Genomic DNA, 23,970 nt, shown 5'->3' on the forward strand with positions numbered 1-23,970 from the left:
CAAAAATTAGTATGGCCATGTAATGCTTATAATTGTAATTCGCAACACGACGGAATTTGCATCAAGAAGTTACATTTTTATTATTATCGGTATCTGTTGATGTTCCATCTGATGCAGTGTGCCAGCGAAAACCATTGTTTTTTTCTCTCACTCTGACTGACTAGTTTGAGGTTTTGATTTTGCACTTCAGGCTGATAAGTTCACAGCTGTATCAAAACTTGACAGATAAGATGCATTGAATAAAGATGGCAACCACAACGCTATACCATAGAAACTGGATTTTGCAGGTTCATCTACCTGTGGCACGCTTGAGTTGCATGCTTCTACTGTACCTCGGCATAATGCTGCCAGGTAGTTTATTATTTCACGCAGCAACGCTGGCGAGATTCGCAAACTGGAAGCTTATCGGTTGACTGAAATGCAATCCGTTAGTTTTTTGCATTGGTCGAAACAGAAAGCTGTTCCGATGGTTTGGTGTTTCGGTGCAGTGGCAATGCTTGTCATTTTCCATCATCTGTAGCAAATTATCAACATGATTTCTTTGATGTTTGAAACTGTAATAATACAATGTTGCAGTTTCGATGAAGCCTGTGAAAAGAAGTAGTACATGCACTCGACCTGGATCGTGTCCTACTCGCCTTCTATGGTGCAATTATTGGGAATACTGAAAGAAGGTCTTGCATTTATATAATGCCTTTCACAACCTCAGGACATCCCACAGGGCTTTACAGCCAACGAAGTACTTTTGAAATAACAACAGAAAATGCTGGAAAAACTCAGCAGGCCAGGCAACATCCGTGGAGAGAAATTAGAGTCGACGTTTCAGGTCGAAACCCTTTTTCAAAACTGGAAAGGAAATGAAATAGATCGAAAGGAGGGCTGGGGAGGGAACAAAAGAAGTGAATAGACATTAAGAGGTGTTCAAAACGAGACGAGATGGTGATAGGACTAGTAAAGAGACAAAAGGCGGCTCAGATTAGGTGTGAAATGTACTGGCAGAATGAGAGACAGCTGCCATGTAAAAAAAAAAGAGGAAGGGGGAAGGGAAAACCCGAAACAAAGGGGTGGGGAGAAAAAAAATATATAAGTAAAAATGTGATAGGGGCCGAGGTTATGATCTGAAATTGTTGAACTCGATATTGAGTCCGGAAGGCTGCAAAGTGCGTAATCGGAAGATGAGGTGCTGTTCCTCGAGTTTATGTTGTGCTTCCGTGGAACAATGCAAGAGGCCGAGGACGGTGAGGTCCGAGTGGGAATCGAGTGGTGAATGGTGAATTAAAGTGTGGTCACTGTTGTAATGTAGGAAATGCAGCTGTCAAAAAAGTGCACAGCAATGTGATAATGACCAGATAATCTGTTTTAGTGATGTTAATTGAGAGAGAAATTTTGGCCAGGTCACCCAACTCCCCAGCTCTTCTTCGAAATAGTGCCGTGATAGCTTTTGCGTCCACCCGAGAGGTGGTTTAACGTCTTCTCTGAGAAGGTGGTACTTTCGACAGTGCAGCACTCCCTCGTGACTGCGCTGAAGTGTCGGCCTGGATTCTGTGCTCAAGTCTCTGGAGTGCTCACTGAAACTTGACCAACTCTATGCTATAATTTTACACGATTAACTGCATAGATTTGACACAAATAAACCTAGTGTAAGAGCATAGGAGCAATTTGAGATCAGATATAACTGATGCTCATGCCCGACACCAGACCAGTCAAGCATTCTGCAGATCCTGCAGCAATCCTCTCCTTCACTGAAAAATGCCGATTTTACTTTTTAAATCGGGGGAAATGTACTTCTTGAACCGAAAAACAGTTATATCCAATGTGATGATCTGAGCAGCTACTGATTACGCAGTTTTGGATGTTTTACTTATTGGCCAAAGATAATCTTCAGTTCTGCTGTATTTTAATCTGTTAACTGTAGGTTGGTCAAGTGCTGTATCTGTAAAAAAAAAATAAAAAAAAAATCCTTTTTTATAAATCCATAGGTTGTGTGGATATCCCCCATTCTACTCCAACCATGGACTGGCCATCTCGCCTGGAATGAAGAAACGAATCCGAATGGGACAGTATGAATTCCCCAATCCGGAATGGTCAGAAGTATCGGAGGAGGGTAATCTAGCTTTATTAAACTTACTTGAAATACCTGCCTATTTATATTTCACCAAATAAATACGTGTGTAACATTCCCTCACCTTTAACTTTGCAGTAATCAAATCATGCTAAATTGTACAAAAATTGTATTTTAAAAATGGTAGTGTTAAAAATGTACCAAAAATAAATGAGTGGAGAGCATTACCCCTAATTGCCCACTTAAAGGAGAATCAAAATCCAAAATCTGCTTGTCTTAAGAAGTACAGTAGTTTAAAATTACCTCTGTACTTTCATATATTTATAGCTTGTGATATAGTCAGAAACATAGAAAAATAGGAGCAGGAGCCGGCCATTCGGCCCTTCGAGCCTGCTCCGCCATTCAATATGATCATGGCTGATCCTCTATCTCAATACCATATTCCACCTCTCTCCCCTACCCCTTGACTCCTTTTGCGTCTAGAAATCTATCTACTTCTAAAATATATTCAGTGACTTGGCCTCCACAGCCTTCTGTGGTAGAGAATTCACAGGTTCACCACCCTCTGAGTGAAGAAATTTCTCCTCATCTCAGTCCTAAATGTCTTACCCCATATCCTGAGACTGTGACCCCTCGTCAGGTACCCTCTTGCTTCAGCACCTATTGTGCATAATAAGACTATCTAAGAAAGAAGTACTTGCATATTATAAAAAGCTCTATCATATCCTTGAATCATCTCGAAGAGCTTCACACAATGAATTTCTTTTGGAGTGCAGTGACTAGTATTTAGACAATCTACTCACATGAATCGTCCTGTGAAGAATGTTAGCATCTACACACATTGCGAATAAGACACAAGCCTGGCTCATGGCAGCGATAATACATTAACTTGCATTGATAAATGGTGGTATCTGCTGAAGCCATAGTCAGATTTTAATGGCAGGACATTGTGTAAATGCTTCATTTTTAGTAAAGCATACTTAATGGGTGTCATTGTCATGGCAGAGGTCCCCAATCTAATGCTTTCCATATAACTGCAAGATAAGTAAATAGACTAGAAAACATTTAGCACTGTTAATTCCTGATTTATTTGTCATAAAATCAACCTTTCTTGCAACCAAAATAGAATGCTTGCTCTAACAAATCACTAACTATCTGCATGGCTATAGAGACAGAGCAGGGGAGTGAGACTAATTGGACAGCTCTTTCAAAGAGCCAGCACAAGCACACTGGGCCAAATGGCCTCATTCTGTGCTGTAAGATGCGATGAATCTAAATATTATCTCCCAATTTCAGCAGTTTAGTTTGCATTCTGGCTCTTTCAGTATGGGGGAGACCAGCACCGCTGCAGAGCCTTGCTCCCAACGTGGAGACTAAAAGAGGGAGCGTGGCACAAGTGGATTCTCAACTGAAATGGGATCAATAAAAGCTCACTAAACTTAAAAGCTCTAAAGACGGGAACACCCTCGCACAGCACAGCACTGAAATGTGTTTGAGCTCTATAGCCACCTCTTTTAAAACCCTAGGATGTAGGCCTTCGGGTCCAGGGGATTTATCGGCTTTCAATCCCATTAATTTCTCCAGTACTTATTTTTACTAATACTACTTTCTTTCAGTTCCTCATTCTCACTCCCCCTTGGTTCTCCACTATTTCCGGGAGGTTTTTTGCGTCTTCTTCCGTGAAGACAGACACAAAGCATTTGTTTAATTTCTCTGCCATTTCCTTTACTGCAAGGTTATTTAATTAACCCTGTCTCATTGCACAGTACTAGATCTAAAAAAGCTAATTCCCTCATATTTCCTTGACATACTGATCTAGAAAACTATCTTGAATGCATTCCATGAACTCTTCCTCTGCACTATTTCTGCAAATTTGGTTTGCCCAGACAAAAATTCACTGGAACTTGAAGATTTACTTCGGTTGAGATTTGCATACCAGTGGATTTGATTTCACTTTTGATTGTGACTCCAGTTGTGTTTATGTCACCTCATACAACGGCATGTTCAGTCACATTGTGTATTACATAGAATAAAGCAAAATGGAGCTGATACTGGTTTCTTTTTCTTGCTATTCTACTCCTGACAGTTTAATGAATTGCACTTCATGGAAGGCTTGGTTTACATACTCTGAAGATATCCTGTCTGTAAACTTGGTTTCTGAAGTTACATTAACACAATTGTAATAAGACCCATTGCATCTGTTCATGTTGAATTTTTCAGCCAAACAGCTGATCAGACATCTCCTGAAGACTGAACCAACACAACGCATGACCATCATGGAATTTATGAACCATCCCTGGATTAATGTACGTAATTACTGGCGGAATGGGGCTTGCGGGTTTAAGAGAAGCCATTCCTAGCGAATTAATTACTTCCTTTTCCCTTATAGAATTGTTCAAGTGCTTTTGTTCTTTTTTTCCCCCCTTTTTCCATCAAATTTCTCCTCTCCACCTCTTCCGATCATTTCAAAAGATTATACTGTAGCCACGGCAAGCTAGCGGCCAAATGCTTAATGGGGTTGTCTAAAATTCCTTTCTGCTATTTTAGCAGCGACGTTAACTAGTTAATAGGATTAAAGTCTTTTTTTAATTGCATGAGATGAATTTCAGATAAGTGCATTAACAGGAACTTGCATATACCTTTAATGCAGAAAAATGTTCCAACATGCTTCAGAGACATAAGGGGGAAGCGAGCTCTTTATTCTGTAGTTTGTTGCCTAAGTATTTTCTCAAACCCCCAATAACTCCTTTAATAGTCATTCCCTTTTAAATCACAATGATAAGGATCACAGTAAAATCTTCCAGATGAGCACTGTTCTTTACTTCTAATGCAAGGGAAGATCCCATTTTAATTTTCAGATACTGTGCCTTGCCTCACATTAAGTTAAAGGAGACCTAAACAGTTTAGTTTGAACCTGGAAGCAACCAAATTAAACACTTTTAAAAAACACTTCTGTAAGCCTGCAGTTTCAGGTCAGGTCTATATTGTTTCTTGATTCAGTATTTGGAATATGGCTTGACTTTGTTCTATTTTCTATTCTTCAGCAGTCAATGCAGGTACCGCAGACTCCTCTTCATACCAGCAGGGTCCTGAAAGAAGAGAAAGATTTATGGGAAGATGTAAAGGTAAAAGTGGATTTTAGTCTACTTCTGTAACACAACCATCAGAAAAACTGGGTATATTTCAGGCCAAGTCTGTGGAAGTATGGCGTAACATCTATTGGATAATGGAACTATTTTATATGCATGTGTCTCACTCCATCTGCCCCATATGCAGGATAAATCTATCGTTAAATTCCTTACACTACCATTTCTCAAGCTCAAAAGGGTTCATCTGCGCTGATTCCTTTCAGTGATGTGTGCCAGTGGTAAAACACTTGCTTTGGGTGTTTTTTTTATTGCAGTTCACGGCAGTCGCGACTAGTTTACTTTGAACATTCTCCCTTTCTGTGAATCTGATTACACATCAGCAAATCAAGAAGTCTAACTCGCATGGCCTTCCCCTTTTCAATTACATGAGATGGATGTATATTTCTGTTTTGAAACGTGTTATAAGATGAGCTAATGGATGCTACAGTGACACTATTGTAACGTGTCCTACCAAAGTTTGAATCGTACACCCCTGAGTTATTAAAAACCTTGCCAGTATCAAATTCCCTCTCACTATATGCCATTCTCCACCCTAACAAACTGTTTAAAAATTTGACAAAGTCTAGAATAAATTCACTGATTTTGCACAACCTGCAATCCCTTCGCGCGTGACTACCCGCAGAGAGCGAGTGTGGGATTGGTGAATTTATCCAAATGCTCAGTTCGGGTGACAGGTCACATTGGAGCCCCAAGTTGCTGCCCTACAAGTGTGTGCCCGCAATCCTGTGCACGGTGAGTCACGAATCTGAGCTGTGCTGATATCAGAGTCGAGACCAGGCACTCCCACTCGGGAAGGGAATGAAAGGAAAGGCGGCAGGACAGTTTACTGCAGGCTGCTCCAGTGCATCTCTTAGGGGCCAGTTCGAGAATGTTCTAGACAGAGGCTTAGGAGCAAGTCACTGGCCAGATCCTTTCAACTGGGACAATCGTGGTGCAGGGACCCCCGGAACAAGATGGGAAGAAAAACAGCGCTGTCTCTTGTTTCTATTGTGCTGGTTCTTAATTCTAATACGGCTTTCTCTCACAACAGGAGGAAATGACCAGTGCCTTGGCAACCATGAGGGTTGATTATGAACAAATTAAAATCAAAAAGATAGAAGAGTCTTGCAACCCCTTGCTGATAAAAAGGAGAAAGAAGGCCTTAACTGCCCCAACTCCAGCCAGCCACTGAAAAACAACATGGGAAAGTGCACCACGAAGTGTGCCTCACTATTTTTTAGAAAATTCTTTTTAAATGTCGCATGAAGTTCAGAAATTTTTAATCAATTGGCTTTTTGGATTTTTTTTTAAAGATTTATTTTACTTCTGCCTCTAATGCTGAGGTGAACACTCTGTTATGATACTACTAGCCCGATGTGTGGCTGGCTTTTTAAACCGATGTGAAGGGACAGAGTGGGGTGAAACGGTCAGCTGGTGAATTCGGTGAAAGGCTGACTCGGTGTTTAAACTGAATATTCCTATCTGATTTTGTTGTTCTGTGTAAAGCTTATTTCGGAGAAATTTCATTCATGCCTTTTTGCAATTTTGTCTTATTTGAAGCTTTATTCGATTACTTTAAAACCATCTTAGTTTCATGGGATTAAAATTTTGTGGTTTTAAAAGACCGAGGTATGCATTATATTTGAACTTTTTTAACGCTAAAAGCTGTATTATTAAAGGCTTGCATTAATTTTTTATGGATGTTTAAACAAATCCACAAAATCTGTGAAATTCCCCATGAACGGAACAGGTTTTACAGTATTCCCATTTCAAATGCAGGCTTGCAGTATGAATTTTATAATAAAGAAAACTTCAGATGTTTCTAGATGTGCAGAGCTTTGGAGGTCTCAATGGTTTGACCATGTCCTCACTGAATTGGTACAATTATAAGCTTTGTGTAATTCCATTGCACTGGTACTCACTCTCTGAATGGTTAAATTACATCCTTTGCTTTACAGAAATGATCCTTCGGATTAATTGGGACATGGTCACAATTAGAACTGTTGCCATGACTCCCATTAATGCCTGGTAGGCAGCTTTCTATTCCTCTCGTCTCCCATCAACCATCTAATTCTCATCACATCATGTAAATGTCTGCACAATAAGTAATTACAAAATGCAACACTTTTTTTTAAAAAGGAGTAAGAATTATCAGCATTTTCCACCGGCAAGCATTAAAATAAAACTGGAGAGCTAACCTTTACAAGGCCAAGCCTCTGGCTTTTCCTGTCATGGTGTTGAGAAGTCGCCAGTGAGATGGCCCCTCTGCTCCCTCTGGGGTAAATCTTATTGATGCCACACTCGAAGAGGGCATAGGTCAGAGATGGGGGCAGAAACCTTGAGTGTGGGTCCCCATTGTCAGTATTGGACTGGTGAATTTACCCATATGTGTCACTGTGAAATTATATATTTGACTAAAATCTCTTGCATCTAGAAGTTGAAATAACCACTTGCCCTGCAGCAGATACCGAGTTAAAGTGTCCATTCAGAGACAGCAACAAGCACCGATGCTTTTAAAGAAGGAGAATGCACAATAAAAAAGCTAGATTCTTACTGAGATGGTTCATAGAATGTAACCCAAAGGTGTTTGGCCATCTGCCCATATTTCTTATGAATGTTATTTTCTTTTAAGCCATTGATAGTTTTAGCAGAGTTAGCCCTTGTGGCGGAATGCCAGTTAAAAGGTTAGCAGTCAGTTGTACAGATTTGTTGGCATTTGTTCTATAGCAATCTGTATTTGAGAGGTAGAGAGTCGAGTAGCTTTTCAGTCTTTGTGCCATTTACGAGAGACTCTGTATGGGCAGAGTCCAGAGTTGAGTTTTCTGCAGTTTTGTCTCTGTCATCTTAGGTCCATATTGTGACAAGCCTTTATTCTTGTGCTCTTTTATGGGGTAGGATGACGGTTTGAAATGCTGCTCTGACGAATTGTTCAAACAGAGGATTAATGTGTCTGTATTTTGAACTGCCCCATATTCGAGCTGGGCAAGTATGACATAATTTCTACCACAATACTTTGGAAACACTGACCAACTTTGATAAAAATGGTACAGTACGAATATTACAGATTTTTTTTTTTAAGATGCTCTTTAAAGGAGTCCATTTGACTCATCCAACTTTGGATGCCGAGTTTGGCCAAAATGAAGGACTCCGGAAACTCTAGTTTGGATGTTATGGCATCATCAAAGCACAATGACACAAGTCAATGCAAAGCACTGTGGCACCACAGCCCACATTCATCCAATCATGCCACTGTGTTAACGAGTCATGTGGTACCTTCAAATCCAGTGGCGTATAGTTAATTTTTGACCACTCTCACTTGAGCCTTCTCAAAAGCTGCTCAATGGGAGCAACCACTAGGCCCCAAAGGAAGGGATCCTTTAAAAAAAAAAAAAATGTCAAGTTATGTTAACAAAAAACTGTTGTAAATATTTCCACTTACAAGAAAAACATTTCAAAAAAAGTAATTTTTTTTTTTAAGTAGATGCAATTAAATCCACTTCTTAGCTAGCATTCTCCAGTTACTGAGAGGTGAAGGGAACCTGGACCATGAGGTTTACAGCCTCAAGATTCACTGCACCAGTCCCAGTGCCATGCCGTACACAGAGAGGAAAGTGGTAAGCAGCGACTATAAAAATATACTTTCAAAAACTTGCTTACTTTAAAAAAAATATAACACAGGGTCTGCAGCTTCTTAAAGCCCATGTTTAGCTTCTTCAGGGAAGCACTGTGTGCCCCTTGCACTTCACTCCAAGTAGTTTAGCCTGTGTCAACCAGTCCTAAAAGTAAAGCTCCAGTAGATAGTTTTGCATTCAGCACAGGATAACCTGATAAGCACCCATCCATACGTGGCCTCACCTTGTCTACAGTTTCATTTATTTTTAAGCAAAATTCATCTGTTTTTTGAACCAATGTAGAAATATGCAAACAATATTCTCCAGGACATGGATGTTAATTTTAGCTTTTTAAAAAAAAAAATCAGTCAGGCTACCTAAGTATAAACATTTATAGCCCATCGAGAATGTTTATGCGTCTAAAGGCAATAACCATCTCTATGTGGTTAAAAATGACCCAAGATAGTACAGCATTTTTTACACAGTGAAGATTGGAGCTTAGCGCCTGGTATTGCAGTGCCTCACGCGATTTAGACTAAAAATGTTATACCTAGCCTGGAGTTACTGTTAGTTTCCATGCCCCGGTGTGGACTTTGCAAAGATACAAAAATGTATTGGAGGGCGGTTCACACTGTTTTTGTAATGAAGAAACAAAATCAACCATAAATAGGCAATGATTGAACCCAAGAACTGGAACTCCATACTTGTGAAGTATTTTCTAGGGGACTAGGATATGGAGAGGAATAAAAGGAGTAAGAGAGAGTTGTAGATTGATGGAAATGGAAATTGAGCCAGTAAAGCACCTACTTGTCTGGCTTGGCAAGTAGTTGCTCTGTTGGTCTGCACTGACCATCATAAGACTAACTATTCCATCTTGAATAGAGCCAATACTTGTTAACTGAATAATCTGCTCACCACAAAACGTGTTGACATATCAGAAACTCATCCTGTGCAAGCCTGGATGGTTAGCAGTCAGAAGGAGAGATTCAAATCTTTGTGGGAATGGATTAGCGTTGAGGAATTCTTTGAGACGTACGCAACTATATGCATGTGTTCACTGTTTCCTGCGTGAATGTGTCCTTGGACCTGTTGATAATTTTCAACCCCATTTCTTGTGTGGATGGCAAGCCGGGGGGGTGGGGGGACCGTCACAGCTATGGCAGAGCCAGTCAGATGGAGGGGCTGCATGAACCTGGTTTGAGCTAGCAGCAAAGGATGCGGAAGAAAATTCTAAGGTTTGCTCCACTAAAGTCAGCTGTTCTCCCTAGTTGTGTTCTGTTACAGTTACGCAATCTGTTTTATCCTTTTAATTGTAACAGAAGATTGGCTCATTTCTTACGCCGATTCATTTAAACTTTCTGTTGTTTGGCAGCTTGCAAAAAAATTAGAGAGCCCATTGATTGAAATTGGGCCAGATTGCAGTATCTTGCAATGCACTCCTTTAGATCCAATCTCGTGTGCATACTGCTCTGATCCTTCTGAAGGTCAGGCCTCCAAAGCACTGCATTCTACAAGTAGAATCTCAACAAAAATTGTTAGTAATTTCTACAGATCTGTGAGGTATCAACACACTCAAATTCTGAGCTCCCCAAAAACCTTCAGAGAAGATTCACTCCCCTATCTTAACCCTAATCTTCCTTATCCTTGCGCTAGGTGGCAATGCACCGTGCACCAGGAGAGGATAGTCGAGGCCACAGAGGTTGTGTAGAAAATGTTGGCGTGCAATTGAAGTATAAACATAAATGTGGTATCGGTGCAAAAATGAAGCAGGAATAGATAGGAAATGCTTTGGGATTTTCAGTTGTTATTTGCTCATCATAGGTAGCTTACTGCACTCTAGTATTTCGAGGTGGAGAGCAAACCATTGGGTCACCAAGCACTGAGAATGAACAAGCTAGACCCACTTCAAAGAGGCTGAGAGTCATTTAATGAGAGCCAAGATCCGGAAGAGGCATTGGTGTGAATTTTTCATAAAACACCACATTGCAGCAATATTTTTCTAATAGTATCTGAGTGAATTATTGAGATGAAAAATAATTAACTCCATTTTTTTTTTAAAAAGGCAAAACTATTTTTGACCACGCTTTGTTCTACTGCTGAAAACCGCAAGGGCCAATTACGTGATGTCAGGTACCTGAAGCACTGTGGGCTTTCAAGCACCAGGGCCGAAGTTATTAGCACAGTGTAATCAGGCCTCCTTTGTAACTAAGCACCCAGTGTGCTACACTGTAGAATGGGAAGGTCTAGCATGCCTGTGCACCAACTATGTGCAAGCCTTATTAAGGCCACAAGGTGTATTTAAAAGAGAGGCCCGCCCCTGACTGACGCACCTGAGCAGCACGCCAGGTTTAATAAGATGATTTTTCCTGGGTGATCCTCTCCTTGTAACAGGCCCCGCCTAGCATTTATGCCCCGCCATTCCCTTGACCTCCAGCAGCCAATTTCTCAGAGATCTTTATACGGCAAGGTTTTTTAAGGCTGCTCTATGTTTCTATGCTGCTGCCACCTGACATTTCAGCCCTGAGCCCCAGGGAACTGGCAGTGCTCGGGGAGCACCCCTTTAAAATATCCACTTTCCGGTGAGCTCAGCCCAGTGGAACGCAGGCAGAGCTAGTGCAGTATTCATGCATTCCCTGTGCTAGAGCTGCATTATTGATTCCAGAACTTGGTCTTACAAAACCATCCTGTCTAGGGGGGGAAAAAATGCAGTTTTGCCACCTCCATTGTTTGCAGTTGTTCATGTACAGGTGGAAATATACCCTTATCAGGTATTCGTGCTAAGTGAAAATGACTGTCCCAATCATTGACTGTCGCATAAGATCAGCATCAAATGTGATCACTATCTGAGCCAATGCATTGCGTTTTTTCCCTCTTTCACATACACGCACAAAAGCCACAAGTGCTGATCTATATAATAGTTTAGTTTTATAAACGGAGCTTGTATATAGCATGAAAATGCCATGTAGGTTACATGAAAAAAAGACAGATTAGTGTTTGAAAAAAAAATAGAGGTTTCACTTGGGAAGACATACATCCACTGAATCTAGGAACTGCTCGACCTTTAGGAACTGGACCATGTGTGTCTTCGATAGGGGCCTGCAGCCATATTTTACACTGAATTCATTCACTTTGGGTGGGGTTTTATATTTTCTATTGTCTCCACAACTTCAGATTGTCGCACAAATTCAGGTGTCACAAGGACGTAGCACCTAAGATTATGGCAAATTTGAACTTCTGTAAGAAAAGTGTAGAACCTTTCCATTGCAAAATCAAGAGCACCGATTTTAATCTAACCCACCTGGCATGGATGGGCTGGGTTAGGGTTGAAAAGCCCTATTTCCACCTCATCTGATTGGGCGGGGTTTATTCTGGCCAACCGACCCGATCCCTCCCTGTTCCCGCTGGGCAGGTTTGCTTAAATTCAGGGCTGTAGTGTTGGTCCGTGTGCGGCCCTGATCAGTGTTTATTGCTCTGAGCTGCTGTTTTTGAAATCTGGCAAGTCAGGTGTCCAGTTTTTGGCATGCTGTATATTGACCTCTGCTCATTTCATACAACAATTTCTGCAGTATTGATTACATTGTCTAGTTTTACTCTTTCTATATAAAATGTGTCGGAGGTATTTTTCACTACATCTATCAAATCACACAGGGTGTTTGTTTTCTTTGTTTTTTTTACTATTTTAGGCAGACTTGGCATGTTATGTGTTACATTCAATGACTGTACCCCATTGTATTCAAAGACACCACCTTCAGCAATTAAAAATTATATTTATTCAAACCTGGTGCAATTTTTGTTCTCATCTGTCTCTATTTCTGTTGCAATGTTAAAATCGATCAACACAATATACAATATATCAACACAGTGTTCTTTTTTGACTTGAGGGAATACTGGGTTTATTTGTAGAAAAATCCTGCACATCTGCCAAAGATCCTAAGTGCTGCTCAATGCAGTAATACTTATGTCTTCTTCTACGAATGCTGCGTAAGTATCCTGAATTATGACCTTTGAGTAATAAGGGATACGTCATAGCATCAACCAGCCACCTCACAACTTCCTGCCTCTGCAAGCGATGTTAGAGGCTGGGATTAAAAGAACGCATAATATCAGGCACCAAGAGGAGGCACTGTGCTTCTAAACCGTAGAAAGCCTGGCGGGTATGTTTTCACTGAATCATTTTGCCACTGAGGGGTATGTGCAGAATGACTTGTGGCAAAATGGGAACACTGCCTCTGCAAGGGAGTGGCGCAAAATGGGAACACTGCCTCTGCAAGGGCGTGGCACGCAATGCTCACCAGATGGGAGCCCTGGTAGCTGTGGAGGACAGCTACGTGCCAACAAGCGATTTGAGTTGAGGGGGGAGGGGAACTGTGATGGCGGGGCTCAATTGGTAGAGGCATTCTCCAGGCCTACTCAGCCTGGTATCTCTGCAGTGCTACTTCTGACCCTCAAAGCCGAGGAAGTTCCATTGGTTCCCGAGGCCCAGACTGCAACATTAAAATTGTGGACAAAAAACCCCCCATTAAAATGCTTTAAATATATTTTTAAAAGACTTAAACACTAAGAAAAGTATTGAAAAAAACAAGCAAATATACTGTTTTAAAACCTGAAATTAAAAAAAAAAAATGACTAAACTTACCTCAGCTTGCTCTGGGTCCCTTGCGGCTGTGGGACACCTCTGGCCTGCCACAAACCGGCCCTATCTAGGGTTGCCAAATCTGGTTGGGTATATTCCTGGAGGTTTGGTTTCCTCACATGACCTTTTGCTTCCATTGCCCCGCTCTGTCAAACAGCTTTCTCCGCCCCCCCCCCGCCACCCAATCTCCAATACTTGTTATAACTAATAAACAAGTGTTCAAAGAAAATGAAAAAATAAAATAAAAATATTGATGCCTATTTAACTTTCCCCTTGGGTTGCACACAGCAGTGCCCAGGAGATTAATCATTAATTCCAGGACAATCCTGGAGTGTTGGCAACCCTAGCCCGAAGAAAGGGATAGAGCGAGTAATTACAGGCCAGTTAGCCTAACCTGGGTGGTGGGAAAATGATTGGAAAAAATTCTGAGGGACAGGATAGATCTTCATTTAGAAAGACACGGATTAATCAAGGTGTGGAGATGCCGGTGTTGGACTGGGGTGGACAAATGTAAGAAGTCACACAACACCAGGTTATAGTCCAACAGTTTTATTTGAAATCACAAGCTTTCGGAGCGCTGCTCCTTCATCAGGTGAAGTGGAGAGATGCATAAAGACACAGATTATATAGTCAGAGAATAATGCCAGATGATTACAGGTAATCTTTCCAACTGCCATTTATCACACCTTGGCAGAGAGATAATCACAGCAATCAAAGGTGTGAATGGTGTCTAAACAGGTCAGTCAGGAAAACATTACATCAAAGAACAATGAGCTGGGGTCACAAGGGGTCAAATGTTGCAGATGCTGGGGTCTGTATGAAAAACAAGAAACAGACAAAAAAACTTTTTTTGCTGGAAATCACAGCAGGTCCGGCCGCATCTGTGTAGAGAGAACAAGCCAACGACGACTCGAGTCTGGATGACCCTACGTCAGGTGGGGTTACATGTAGCGTGACATGAACCCAAGATCCCGGTTGAGGCCGTCCTCATGAGTGCGGAACTTGGCTATCAGTTTCTGCTCTACGATTTTGCGTTGTCATGTGTCTCGAAGGCCGCCTTGGAGAATGCTTACCCGAAGATCGGAGTTTGAATGTCCTTGACTGCTGAAGTGTTCCCCGACTGGGAGGGAACACTCCTGCCTGGTGATTGTTGTGCGGTGTCCGTTCATCCGTTGTCGCAGTGTCTGCATGGTCTCGCCGATGTACCATGCTCCGGGGCATCCTTTCCTGCAACGTATGAGGTAGACAACGTTGGCCGAGTCACATGAGTATGTACCATGTACCTGGTGGGTGGTGTCCTCATGTGTGATGATGGTATCTGTGTTGATGATCTGGCATGTCTTGCAGAGGTTGCCGTGGCAGGGTTGTGTGGTGTCGTGGTCGCTGCTCTCCTGAAAGCTGGGTAATTTGCTGCGAACGATGGTCTGTTTGAGGTTAGGCGGCTGTTTGAAGGCAAGTAGTGGAGGCATGGGGATGGCCTTAGTGAGGTGTTCATCATCATCGATGACATGTTGAAGGCTGCGAAGAACATGGTGTAGTTTCTCCGCTCCGGGGAAGTACTGGACGACAAAGGGTACTCTGTTGGTTGTGTCCCGTGTTTGTCTTCTGAGGAGGTCTATGCGATTCTTTGCTGTGGCCCGTCGGAACTGTCGATCGATGAGTCGAGCGTCATATCCCGTACTTACGAGGGCATCTTTCAGCGTCTGTAGGTGTCCATCGCGTTCCTCCTCATCTGAGCAGATCCTGTGCATTTGCAGGGCTTGTCCATAGGGGATGGCTTCTTTAACGTGGTTAGGGTGGAAGCTGGAAAAGTAGAGCATCCTGAGGTTGTCCGTGGGCTTGCGGTAGAGTGAAGTGCTGAGGTGTCCGTCTTTGATGGAGATTCGTGTGTCCAAGAATGAAACCGATTCTGAGGAGTAGACCATGGTGAGTTTGATGGTGGGATGGAACTTGTTGATGTTATCGTGTAGTCTTTTCAGTGATTCTTCACCATGGGTCCATAGGAAGAAAATGTCATCGATGTATCTGGTGTATAGCGTTGGTTGGAGGTCCTGTGCAGCGAAGAAGTGTTGCTCGAACTTGCGCATGAAGATGTTGGCGTATTGGGGTGCGAATTTGGTCCCCATGGCTGTTCCGTGTGTTTGGGTAAAGAACTGGTTGTCGAAGGTGAAGACATTGTGGTCAAGGATGAAGTGGATGAGTTGTAGGATGGCGTCTGGAGATTGGCTGTTGTTGGTGTTGAGTACTGAGGCTGTCGCAGCGATGCCGTCATCGTGGGGGATACTGGTGTAGAGTGCCGAGACGTCCATCGTGGCGAGGAGTGTTCCTGGTTCAACTGGTCCGTGGGTGCTGAGTTTCTGTAAGAAGTCTGTAGTGTCACGACAGAAGCTGGGGGTTCCCTGTACGATGGGTTTCAGGATGCCCTCGACGTATCCAGAGAGGTTCTCACACAGGGTTCCGTTGCCTGATACGATAGGACATCCGGGTGTGTTGGCTTTGTGTATCTTTGGGAGGCAGTAGAAGTCTCCCACGCGGGGAGTACGTGGGATGAGAGCGCGGAGGATGCTTTGAAGGCCTGGATCAAAGGTCTTGATCAGTCTGTTGAGTTGGCGGGTGTGTTCTTTGGTCGGATCTGCTGGTAACTGTCTGTAGTGTTCCTGGTTGTCCAGTTGTCGGTATGCTTCTTTGCAATAGTCCGTTCTGCTCTGTATGACGATGGCTCCTCCTTTGTCTGCTGGTTTGATGACGATGTTGCGGTTGGTCTTGAGAGCGTGGATGGCGTTGCGTTGTGCTCGGGTGACATTCTGGACTGTCTTGTGAGTGCGGCTGATGAACCTGGCGTTGATGCATCTCCTGACAACTTGAGCATACATGTCAAGGTTAGGGCAGCGAACCTCCGGAGGGGTCCAATTTGACTCTTCTTCGGTTGCTGCACTGCGGATCCCTCTGCTGTTTCGGATCATTGGTTGTCTCATTGGGTTCGCTGCTGACATCTTGGGATTTGTGGAAGAATTCCCGGAGCCTCATTCTCCTGATGAATTCCTCTGTGTCTGCCGTGAGACCGATGGGGTCCATTTTGGTGGTGGGGCAGAAATTGAGCCCTCAGCTGAGAACTTCAATTTCGTCTGGTTGAAGGGTGTGGTCGGACAAGTTGACGATGGACTTCCCTGTGGTTTCAACCGTGGTACCGGGGGAGGCTTGGTTGCTGCTGGTGGTGATGCCGAGTTTCTCAAGCTTCCTGTTCTTGGTGTGCATGTAGGCAGTGTAGTTCCGTTGCCTCGTCTGTTTGGCGGTGTCTCGTAGCTGGTCTGCTGTGTCCTGAGCACAGGCTGAGAACATGGACTCTATCTCAGTTTTGAGGTTGCGGCATCTGCTGTAGAGCTATCGACACCACAAACTGCCGGCTCAAAGTGGAGAGGATCGCCAAGAAGATCGCGCATTTTAAACACAGACATCAAGTTTCTACAGAGATGCAAGAAAGCAGACAAGATCCCAAAAGGACTACAGATCACGAACCCACTCAAGTCGACCTACAACACAGACTACGCTGATCGACTCTGCCGTCGTACCTCTCGCACACTCCTCAACCATCTCGTACACCAGCTCTACAGCAAACGCCGCAACCTCGAAACTGAGATAGAGTCCATGTTCTCAGCCTATGCTCAGGACACAGCAGACCAGCTACAAGACACCGCCAAACAGACGAGGCAATGGAACTACACTGCCTACATGCACACCAAGAACAGGAAGCTTGAGAAACTCGGCAACACCACCAGCAGCAACCAAGCCTCCCCCGGTCCATCGTCAACTTGTCCGACCACATCCTTCAACCAGACGAAATTGAAGTTCTCAGCCGAGGGCTCAATTTCTGCCCCACCACCAAAATGGACCCCATCGGTCTCGCAGCAGACACAGAGGAATTCATCAGGAGAATGAGGCTTCGGGAATTCTTCCACAAATCCCAAGATGTCAGCAGTGAACCCAATGAGACAACCAATGATCCGGAACAGCAGACAGAGGGATCCGCAGTGCAGCAACCGAAGAAGAAAGAGTCAAATTGGACCACTCCGGAGGGTCGCTGCCCTAAGCTTGACATGTATGCTCAAGCTGTCAGGAGATGCATCAATGCCAGATTCATCAGCCGCACTCACAAGACAGTCCAGAATGTCACCCGAGCACAACGCAACGCCATCCACACTCTCAAGACCAACTGCAACATCGTCATCAAACCAGCAGACAAAGGAGGAGCCATCGTCATACAGAACAGAACGGACTATTGCAAAGAAGCATAACGACAACTGGACAACCAGGAACACTACAGACAGTTACCCGCAGATCCGACCAAAGAACACACCCGCCAACTCAACAGCCTGATCAAGACCTTCGATCCAGACCTTCAAAGCATCCTACGTGCTCTCATCCCACGTACTCCCCGCGTGGGAGACTTCTACTGCCTCCCAAAGATACACAAAGCCAACACACCCGGATGTCCTATCGTATCAGGCAACGGAACCCTGTGTGAGAACTTCTCTGGATACATCGAGGGCATCCTGAAACCCATCATACAGGGAACCCCCAGCTTCTGTCGTGACACTACAGACTTCTTACAGAAACTCAGCACCCACGGACCAGTTGAACCAGGAACACTCCTCGCCACGATGGACGTCTCGGCACTCTACACCAGTATCCCCCACGATGACGGCATCGCTGCGACAGCCTCAGTACTCAACACCAACAACAGCCAATCTCCAGATGCCATCCTACAACTCATCCGCTTCATCCTTGACCACAATGTCTTCAGCTTCGACAACCAGTTCTTTAACCAAACACACGGAACAGCCATGGGGACCAAATTTGCACCCCAATACGCCAACATCTTCATGCGCAAGTTCGAGCAACACTTCTTCGCTGCACAGGACCTCCAACCAACGCTATACACCAGATACATCGACGACATTTTCTTCCTATGGACCCATGGCGAAGAATCACTGAAAAGACTACACGATAACATCAACAAGTTCCATCCCACCATCAAACTCACCATGGACTACTCCTCAGAATCGGTTTCATTCTTGGATGCACGAGTCTCCATCAAAGACAGACACCTCAGCACTTCACTCTACCGCAAGCCCACGGACAACCTCAGGATGCTCCACTTCTCCAGATTCCACCCTAACCACGTTAAAGAAGCCATCCCCTATGGACAAGCCCTGCGAATACACAGGATCTGCTCAGACGAGGAGGAACGCGATGGACACCTACAGACGCTGAAAGACGCCCTCGTAAGTACGGGATATGACGCTCAACTCGTCGATCGACAGTTCCGATGGGCCACAGCAAAAAATCACATAGACCTCCTCAGAAGACAAACACGGGACACAACCAACAGAGTACCCTTTGTCGTCCAGTACTTCCCCGGAGCGGAGAAACTACGCCATGTTCTTCGCAGCCTTCAACATGTCATCGATGACGATGAACACCTCACTAAGGCCATCCCCATGCCTCCACTACTTGCCTTCAAACAGCCGCCTAACCTCAAACAGACCATCGTTCGCAGCAAATTACCCAGCTTTCAGGAGAGCAGCGACCACGACACCACACAACCCTGCCACGGCAACCTCTGCAAGACATGCCAGATCATCAACACAGATACCATTATCACACGTGAGGACTCCACCCACCAGGTACATGGTACATACTCATGTGACTCGGCCAACATTGTCTACCTCATACGTTGCAGGAAAAGATGCCCCGGAGCATGGTACATCGGCGAGACCATGCAGACACTGCGACAACAGATGAACGGACGCCGCGCAACAATCACCAGGCAGGAGTGTTCCCTCCCAGTCGGGGAACACTTCAACAGTCAAGGACATTCAGCCTCCGATCTTCGGGTAAGAATTCTCCAAGGCGGCCTTCGACACACACGACAACGCAAAATCGTAGAGCAGAAACTGATAACCAAGTTCCGCACTCATGAGGACGGCCTCAACCGGGATCGTGGGTTCATGTCACGCTACATGTAACCCCACCTGACGTAGGGTCATCCAGACTCGAGTTGTCGTTGGCTTGTTCTCTCTACACAGATGCGGCCGGACCTGCTCTGATTTCCAGCAAAAAAAATGTTTTTTTGTCTGTTTTTTGTTTTTCTTACAGACCCCAGCATCTGCAACATTTGACCCCTTGTGACCCCACCTCATTGTTCTTTGATGTAATGTTTTCCTGACTGACCTGTTTGGACACCATTCACACCTTTGATTGCTGTGATTATCTCTCTGCCGAGGTGTGATAAATGGCAGTTAGAAAGATTACCTGTAATAATCTGGCATTATTCTCTGACTATATAAGCTGTGTCTTTATGCATCTCTGCACTTCACCTGATGAAGGAGCAGCGCTCCGAAAGCTTGTGATTTCAAATAAAACTGTTGGACTATAACCTGGTGTTGTGTGACTTCTTACGGATTAATCAAGGATAGTCAGCATGGATTTGTCCAGGGAAGTTTGTGTCTGACTAACTTGATTGAATTTTTTGAGGAGGCAACAAGGAGGGTCAATGAGGGTAGTGCGTTTGATGTAGTCTATATGGATTTTAGCAAGGCTTTTGATGAGGTCCCGCATGGCAGACTGGTCACGAAAGTAAAAGCCCATGGGATCCAAGGCAAAGTGGCAAGTTGGATCCAAAATTTGCTCAGAGCAGGAAACAAAGGGTAATGGTCGAAGGGTGTTTTTGTGACTGGAAGGCTGCTTCCAGTGGGGCTCCACAAGGCTCAGTACTGGGTCCTCTGCTTTTTGTGGTATATATCAATGATTTGGACTTGAATGTAGGAAGTATGATTAAGAAGTTTGCAGATGTGTGGTTGATAATGAAGAAGAAAGCTGCAGACTGCAGGAAGATATCAATGGACTAGTCAGGTGGGCAGAACAGTGGCAAATGGAATTCAAGCTGGAGAAGTGTGAGGTAATGCTTTTGGGGAGGGCTAACAAGGCAACGGAATCTATCTATCTATCTATATATATAAATAAAGGAATCGATCTGTCTGTCTGTCTGTCCTGTCTGTCCTTCTGTCTGTCCTCACGTGTGCGTCTGTCCGGCTATGCGCTCGAAAGTTATAGAGGGTACCTACGCGCGCGTTACCTCCAAAGAAAGCTTACGCTTCCGGGACGGTCGTAAGCGTATTTACTTTTCGGTCACACGAAAATTGTTCGCGCCTTATGCAAAAAACCTTCAAAATTAAACTCATTATCTGCTACTTAGCATTGATTGACTGACGTCAAGGTTCCACCAATCCTGTGCCGTCACGATTGACCAATCCTACAGTACAGTCCCCTGATGGTTGGCCAATCGGTGTGTGTGTGTGGGCGGGACTAATTGTTTTCACCTCAGGGATGTGCCAGCCATTGTTTCACTGCTTGCAGCTCAAACTACTCTCCTTATCCAACTTTGAAAAAGTTAGTATCTCTTATAAAACGTTTTTGGTAAATGTTATGTTATTTTTTAAAGTACTTTCACTTTCATCTTTCAAGATATTAAAAGGTAGAAATGTTGCCTGGCAGCAGATTGAGAGAGGGACACAGACAGGGCCCAAAAGCCTGGGACTCGATTTAAAATGTTGCCCGGCAGCAGATTCACAGAGGGACACGGAGAGGCCCCAAAGCTTGGCACTCGATTTAAACCGCCCGGCCCAAAACAGCCCTGGCAACACCGGGCTCCCCTCAGCTAGTATATATATATATAAAGCGGTACTTCTGTCTGTCTGTCCTTCCGTCTGTCTGCCTGTCTGTCCAGCTATACACTCTAAAGTTATAGAGCGTACCTACACGTGCGTTACATCAAAAGAAAGCTTACGATTCCGGAACGGTCATAAGCATATTTACGTTTTGGTGAGACAAAAATTGCGTCCGCGGTATCCAAAAAACGTTCAAAATTCCGCTGATTATCCGCTCATTAGCATCGAGTGACGTCGAGGTCAACCAGTCGTATGGTCGAGCGACCCGACGGTCGGCCAATCACAGCGTCGCGGGGGCGGGTTCGTCACGCGTGCGGGCCCTCCTAGAGTCGAGTGACAGGACAATTGACCAATCCTACGCTTCAGTGACATGATGGTTGACCAATCAGTGCGTGTGTGGGCAGGCCTTATCCTTCTGAACCGAGGTGCGTGGCCGCCATCTTGATTCCAAACTGTTAATTTCTTTTTCCCACTTTCTGCGTGTTTCTTTTCAAATCTACATTTCCAGCAAAAAATAATTGCTTTTATTAAATTGTTTTTAAAAACAGTTAATTCATTTGTAAATTTTTTCTGTAACCTGATTCTTTTTCCTACCTTTCCCCGTTTTTGTAAGGCCTCAAAGCCTGGGGCTCTCCTGCCCAGCCACGCCGGAGCTAGGTAATTGTTCCATGGCTTGTGGTAAGCTCCTCCCACCCCCCCCCCACAGTCTCCCCCGGCCCGTTACCCGGGGCAACGGCATCGGCCACGAGGGACACGGGACAAGCAAAGGGTGCGCGCGCAGCAGGCGACACACAGGAGTCCAAGGCGCAGGGTGCGGGAGGCCAGCAGGTGAGATGCGGCGTCTCTCTCTCTTCCCCGCTCGGCGGTCTTGAAGCCGGCTCGGGCGGGGGGCGGGGCTCTCGGGAGAGCAGGGAGCAGGGCTCGGGAATGCGGGGCTCGGGAGTGTGGGGCGGGGCGGCCAGGGCTCGGAAGGGGGGGAAGGGTTACTCTGGCAAGCGGGCCTGGGGCGGGGGGGCGGGGCTCTCGGGAGAGCGGGGGGCGAGGCTCGGGAGTGCGGGGCGGGGCGGGGCGGCCGGGGCTCGGAACGGGGGGAAGGGTTACTCCGGCAACCGGGCCTGGCCGTCTCTCTCAGCCTCAAGCCGGCTCACGCCTGTTCCCGGGGCTTGGCTCCATTTGTGCCCGCGGGCCACTCGCCCTCTCTCTCTCCTTCCCTCTGTGTCTCTCTCTCTCCTCCCCCACTCTCCCCCCTCCCCACCTTCTCTCCCCCCCTCCCCCTTCTCTCCCTTCCTCACCTCCCCTTCTCTCCCCCCTCCCCCCTCCCCACCCTCCCCCTTCTCTCCCCCCCGCTCTCTCTCTTCCCCCCAGTCGCTCTCTCTCTTCCCCCCAGTCGCTCTCTCTTCCCCCCAGTCGCTCTCTCTCTTCCCCCAGTCGCTCTCTCTCTTCCCCCCAGTCGCTCTCTCTCTTCCCCCCAGTCGCTCTCTCTCTTCCCCCCAGTCGCTCTCTCTCTTCCCCCAGTCGCTCTCTCTCTTCCCCCCAGTCACTCTCTCTCTTCCCCCCAGTCGCTCTCTCTCTTCCCCCCAGTCACTCTCTCTCTTCCCCCCCAGTCGCTCTCTCTCTTCCCCCAGTCGCTCTCTCTCTTCCCCCCAGTCGCTCTCTCTCTTCCCCCCAGTCGCTCTCTCTCTTCCCCCCAGTCACTCTCTCTCTTCCCCCCAGTCGCTCTCTCTCTCTCTTCCAACAACAACATGCCCTCGAAAAAGCCTCTGCACCGCCGGGCACTCCAGCTGGTATATATAAAACAGTGTGTCTCTCTGTCTGTCTATCTCTCTGTCTCTCTGTCTGTCTGTCTGTCCGGCTATACAATCAAAAGTTATAGAGCATACCTACACATATGTTATATCAAAAGAAAGCTCATCATTAGGGGACTCTTGTAGGCATATTTACTTTTTGGTCGGACAAAAATTGTGCCGACGTTATCCAAAAAACGTTCAAAATTCTGCTCATTATCTGCTCATTTGCATCGAGTGGGGGCGGGTTCATTGTGTGTGCGGGCGGGCCATCCTACAGTTGAGTGACGTGATGATTGACCAATCCTACAGTTCAGCAACCTGACGGTTGACCAATTGGTGCGTGTGTGGGCGGACCTTATCGTTCTGAACCGAGGTGAGTGGCCGCCATCTTGATTCCAAGCTGTTCATTTCTTTTTCCCACTTTCTGCGTGTTTCTTTTCAAATCTACATTTCTAGCAAAAAAAAATTGCTTTTATTAAATTGTTTAAAAAAAGAAGTTAATTCATTTGTAAATATTTTCTATAACCTGATTCTTTTTCCTACCTTTCCCCGTTTTTGTAAGGCCTCAAAGCCTGGGCCTCTCCTGCCCAGCCACGCCCGAGCTAGGTAATTGTGCCACGGCTTGTGGCAAGCTCCTCCCCCCCCTCACCCAGTCTCCCCGTCACATTACCCGGGGCAACGGCATCGGCCGCGAGGGACATGGGACAGGCACAGGGTGCACGCGCAGCAGGCGACACACAGAAGCCCGAGGCATAAAGCGCGGGAAGCCAGCAGGTGAGATGCGGCGTCTCTCTCTCTCTCTTCCACGCTCAGCGGTCTTGAAGCCGGCTTACGCAGGAGAGCGGGGCTTGGGAGAGCGGGGGGCGGGACTCGGGAGAGCGGGGGGCGGGACATGGGAGAGCGGGGCTCGGGCTGACCGGGGCGCTGCGCTCGGCTGGGCCATGTCAGTGCATGGGGCGGCACGGAGCTCCGCGGAGCCATCGCCGGCAGGGGGGAAAGGGTCTGCTGGCTCATCCCCCTCC

General features: G+C 45.6%; 1 protein-coding gene across 1 annotated transcript in view; it reads left to right on the plus strand.

Moving 5' to 3' along the window:
* LOC147105152 (MAP kinase-activated protein kinase 2) overlaps positions 1-12,582 on the plus strand; it is a 267,298-nt gene extending 254,716 nt beyond the window's left edge. The window contains exons 7-10 of the mRNA XM_086011249.1: positions 1,980-2,104; positions 4,283-4,368; positions 5,107-5,187; positions 6,242-12,582. Coding sequence (XP_085867375.1) covers positions 1,980-2,104; positions 4,283-4,368; positions 5,107-5,187; positions 6,242-6,382 — 433 coding nt within the window. The 3' untranslated portion in view covers positions 6,383-12,582. The remainder of the gene's footprint in view (positions 1-1,979; positions 2,105-4,282; positions 4,369-5,106; positions 5,188-6,241) is intronic.
* Positions 12,583-23,970: the final 11,388 nt, after the last annotated feature.

This window comes from Somniosus microcephalus, chromosome 18, assembly GCF_052327205.1.
Source record: "Somniosus microcephalus isolate GS21.2 chromosome 18, FLI_Smic_1.0, whole genome shotgun sequence".
In the NCBI taxonomy this organism is placed as follows: Eukaryota; Metazoa; Chordata; class Chondrichthyes; order Squaliformes; family Somniosidae; genus Somniosus; species Somniosus microcephalus.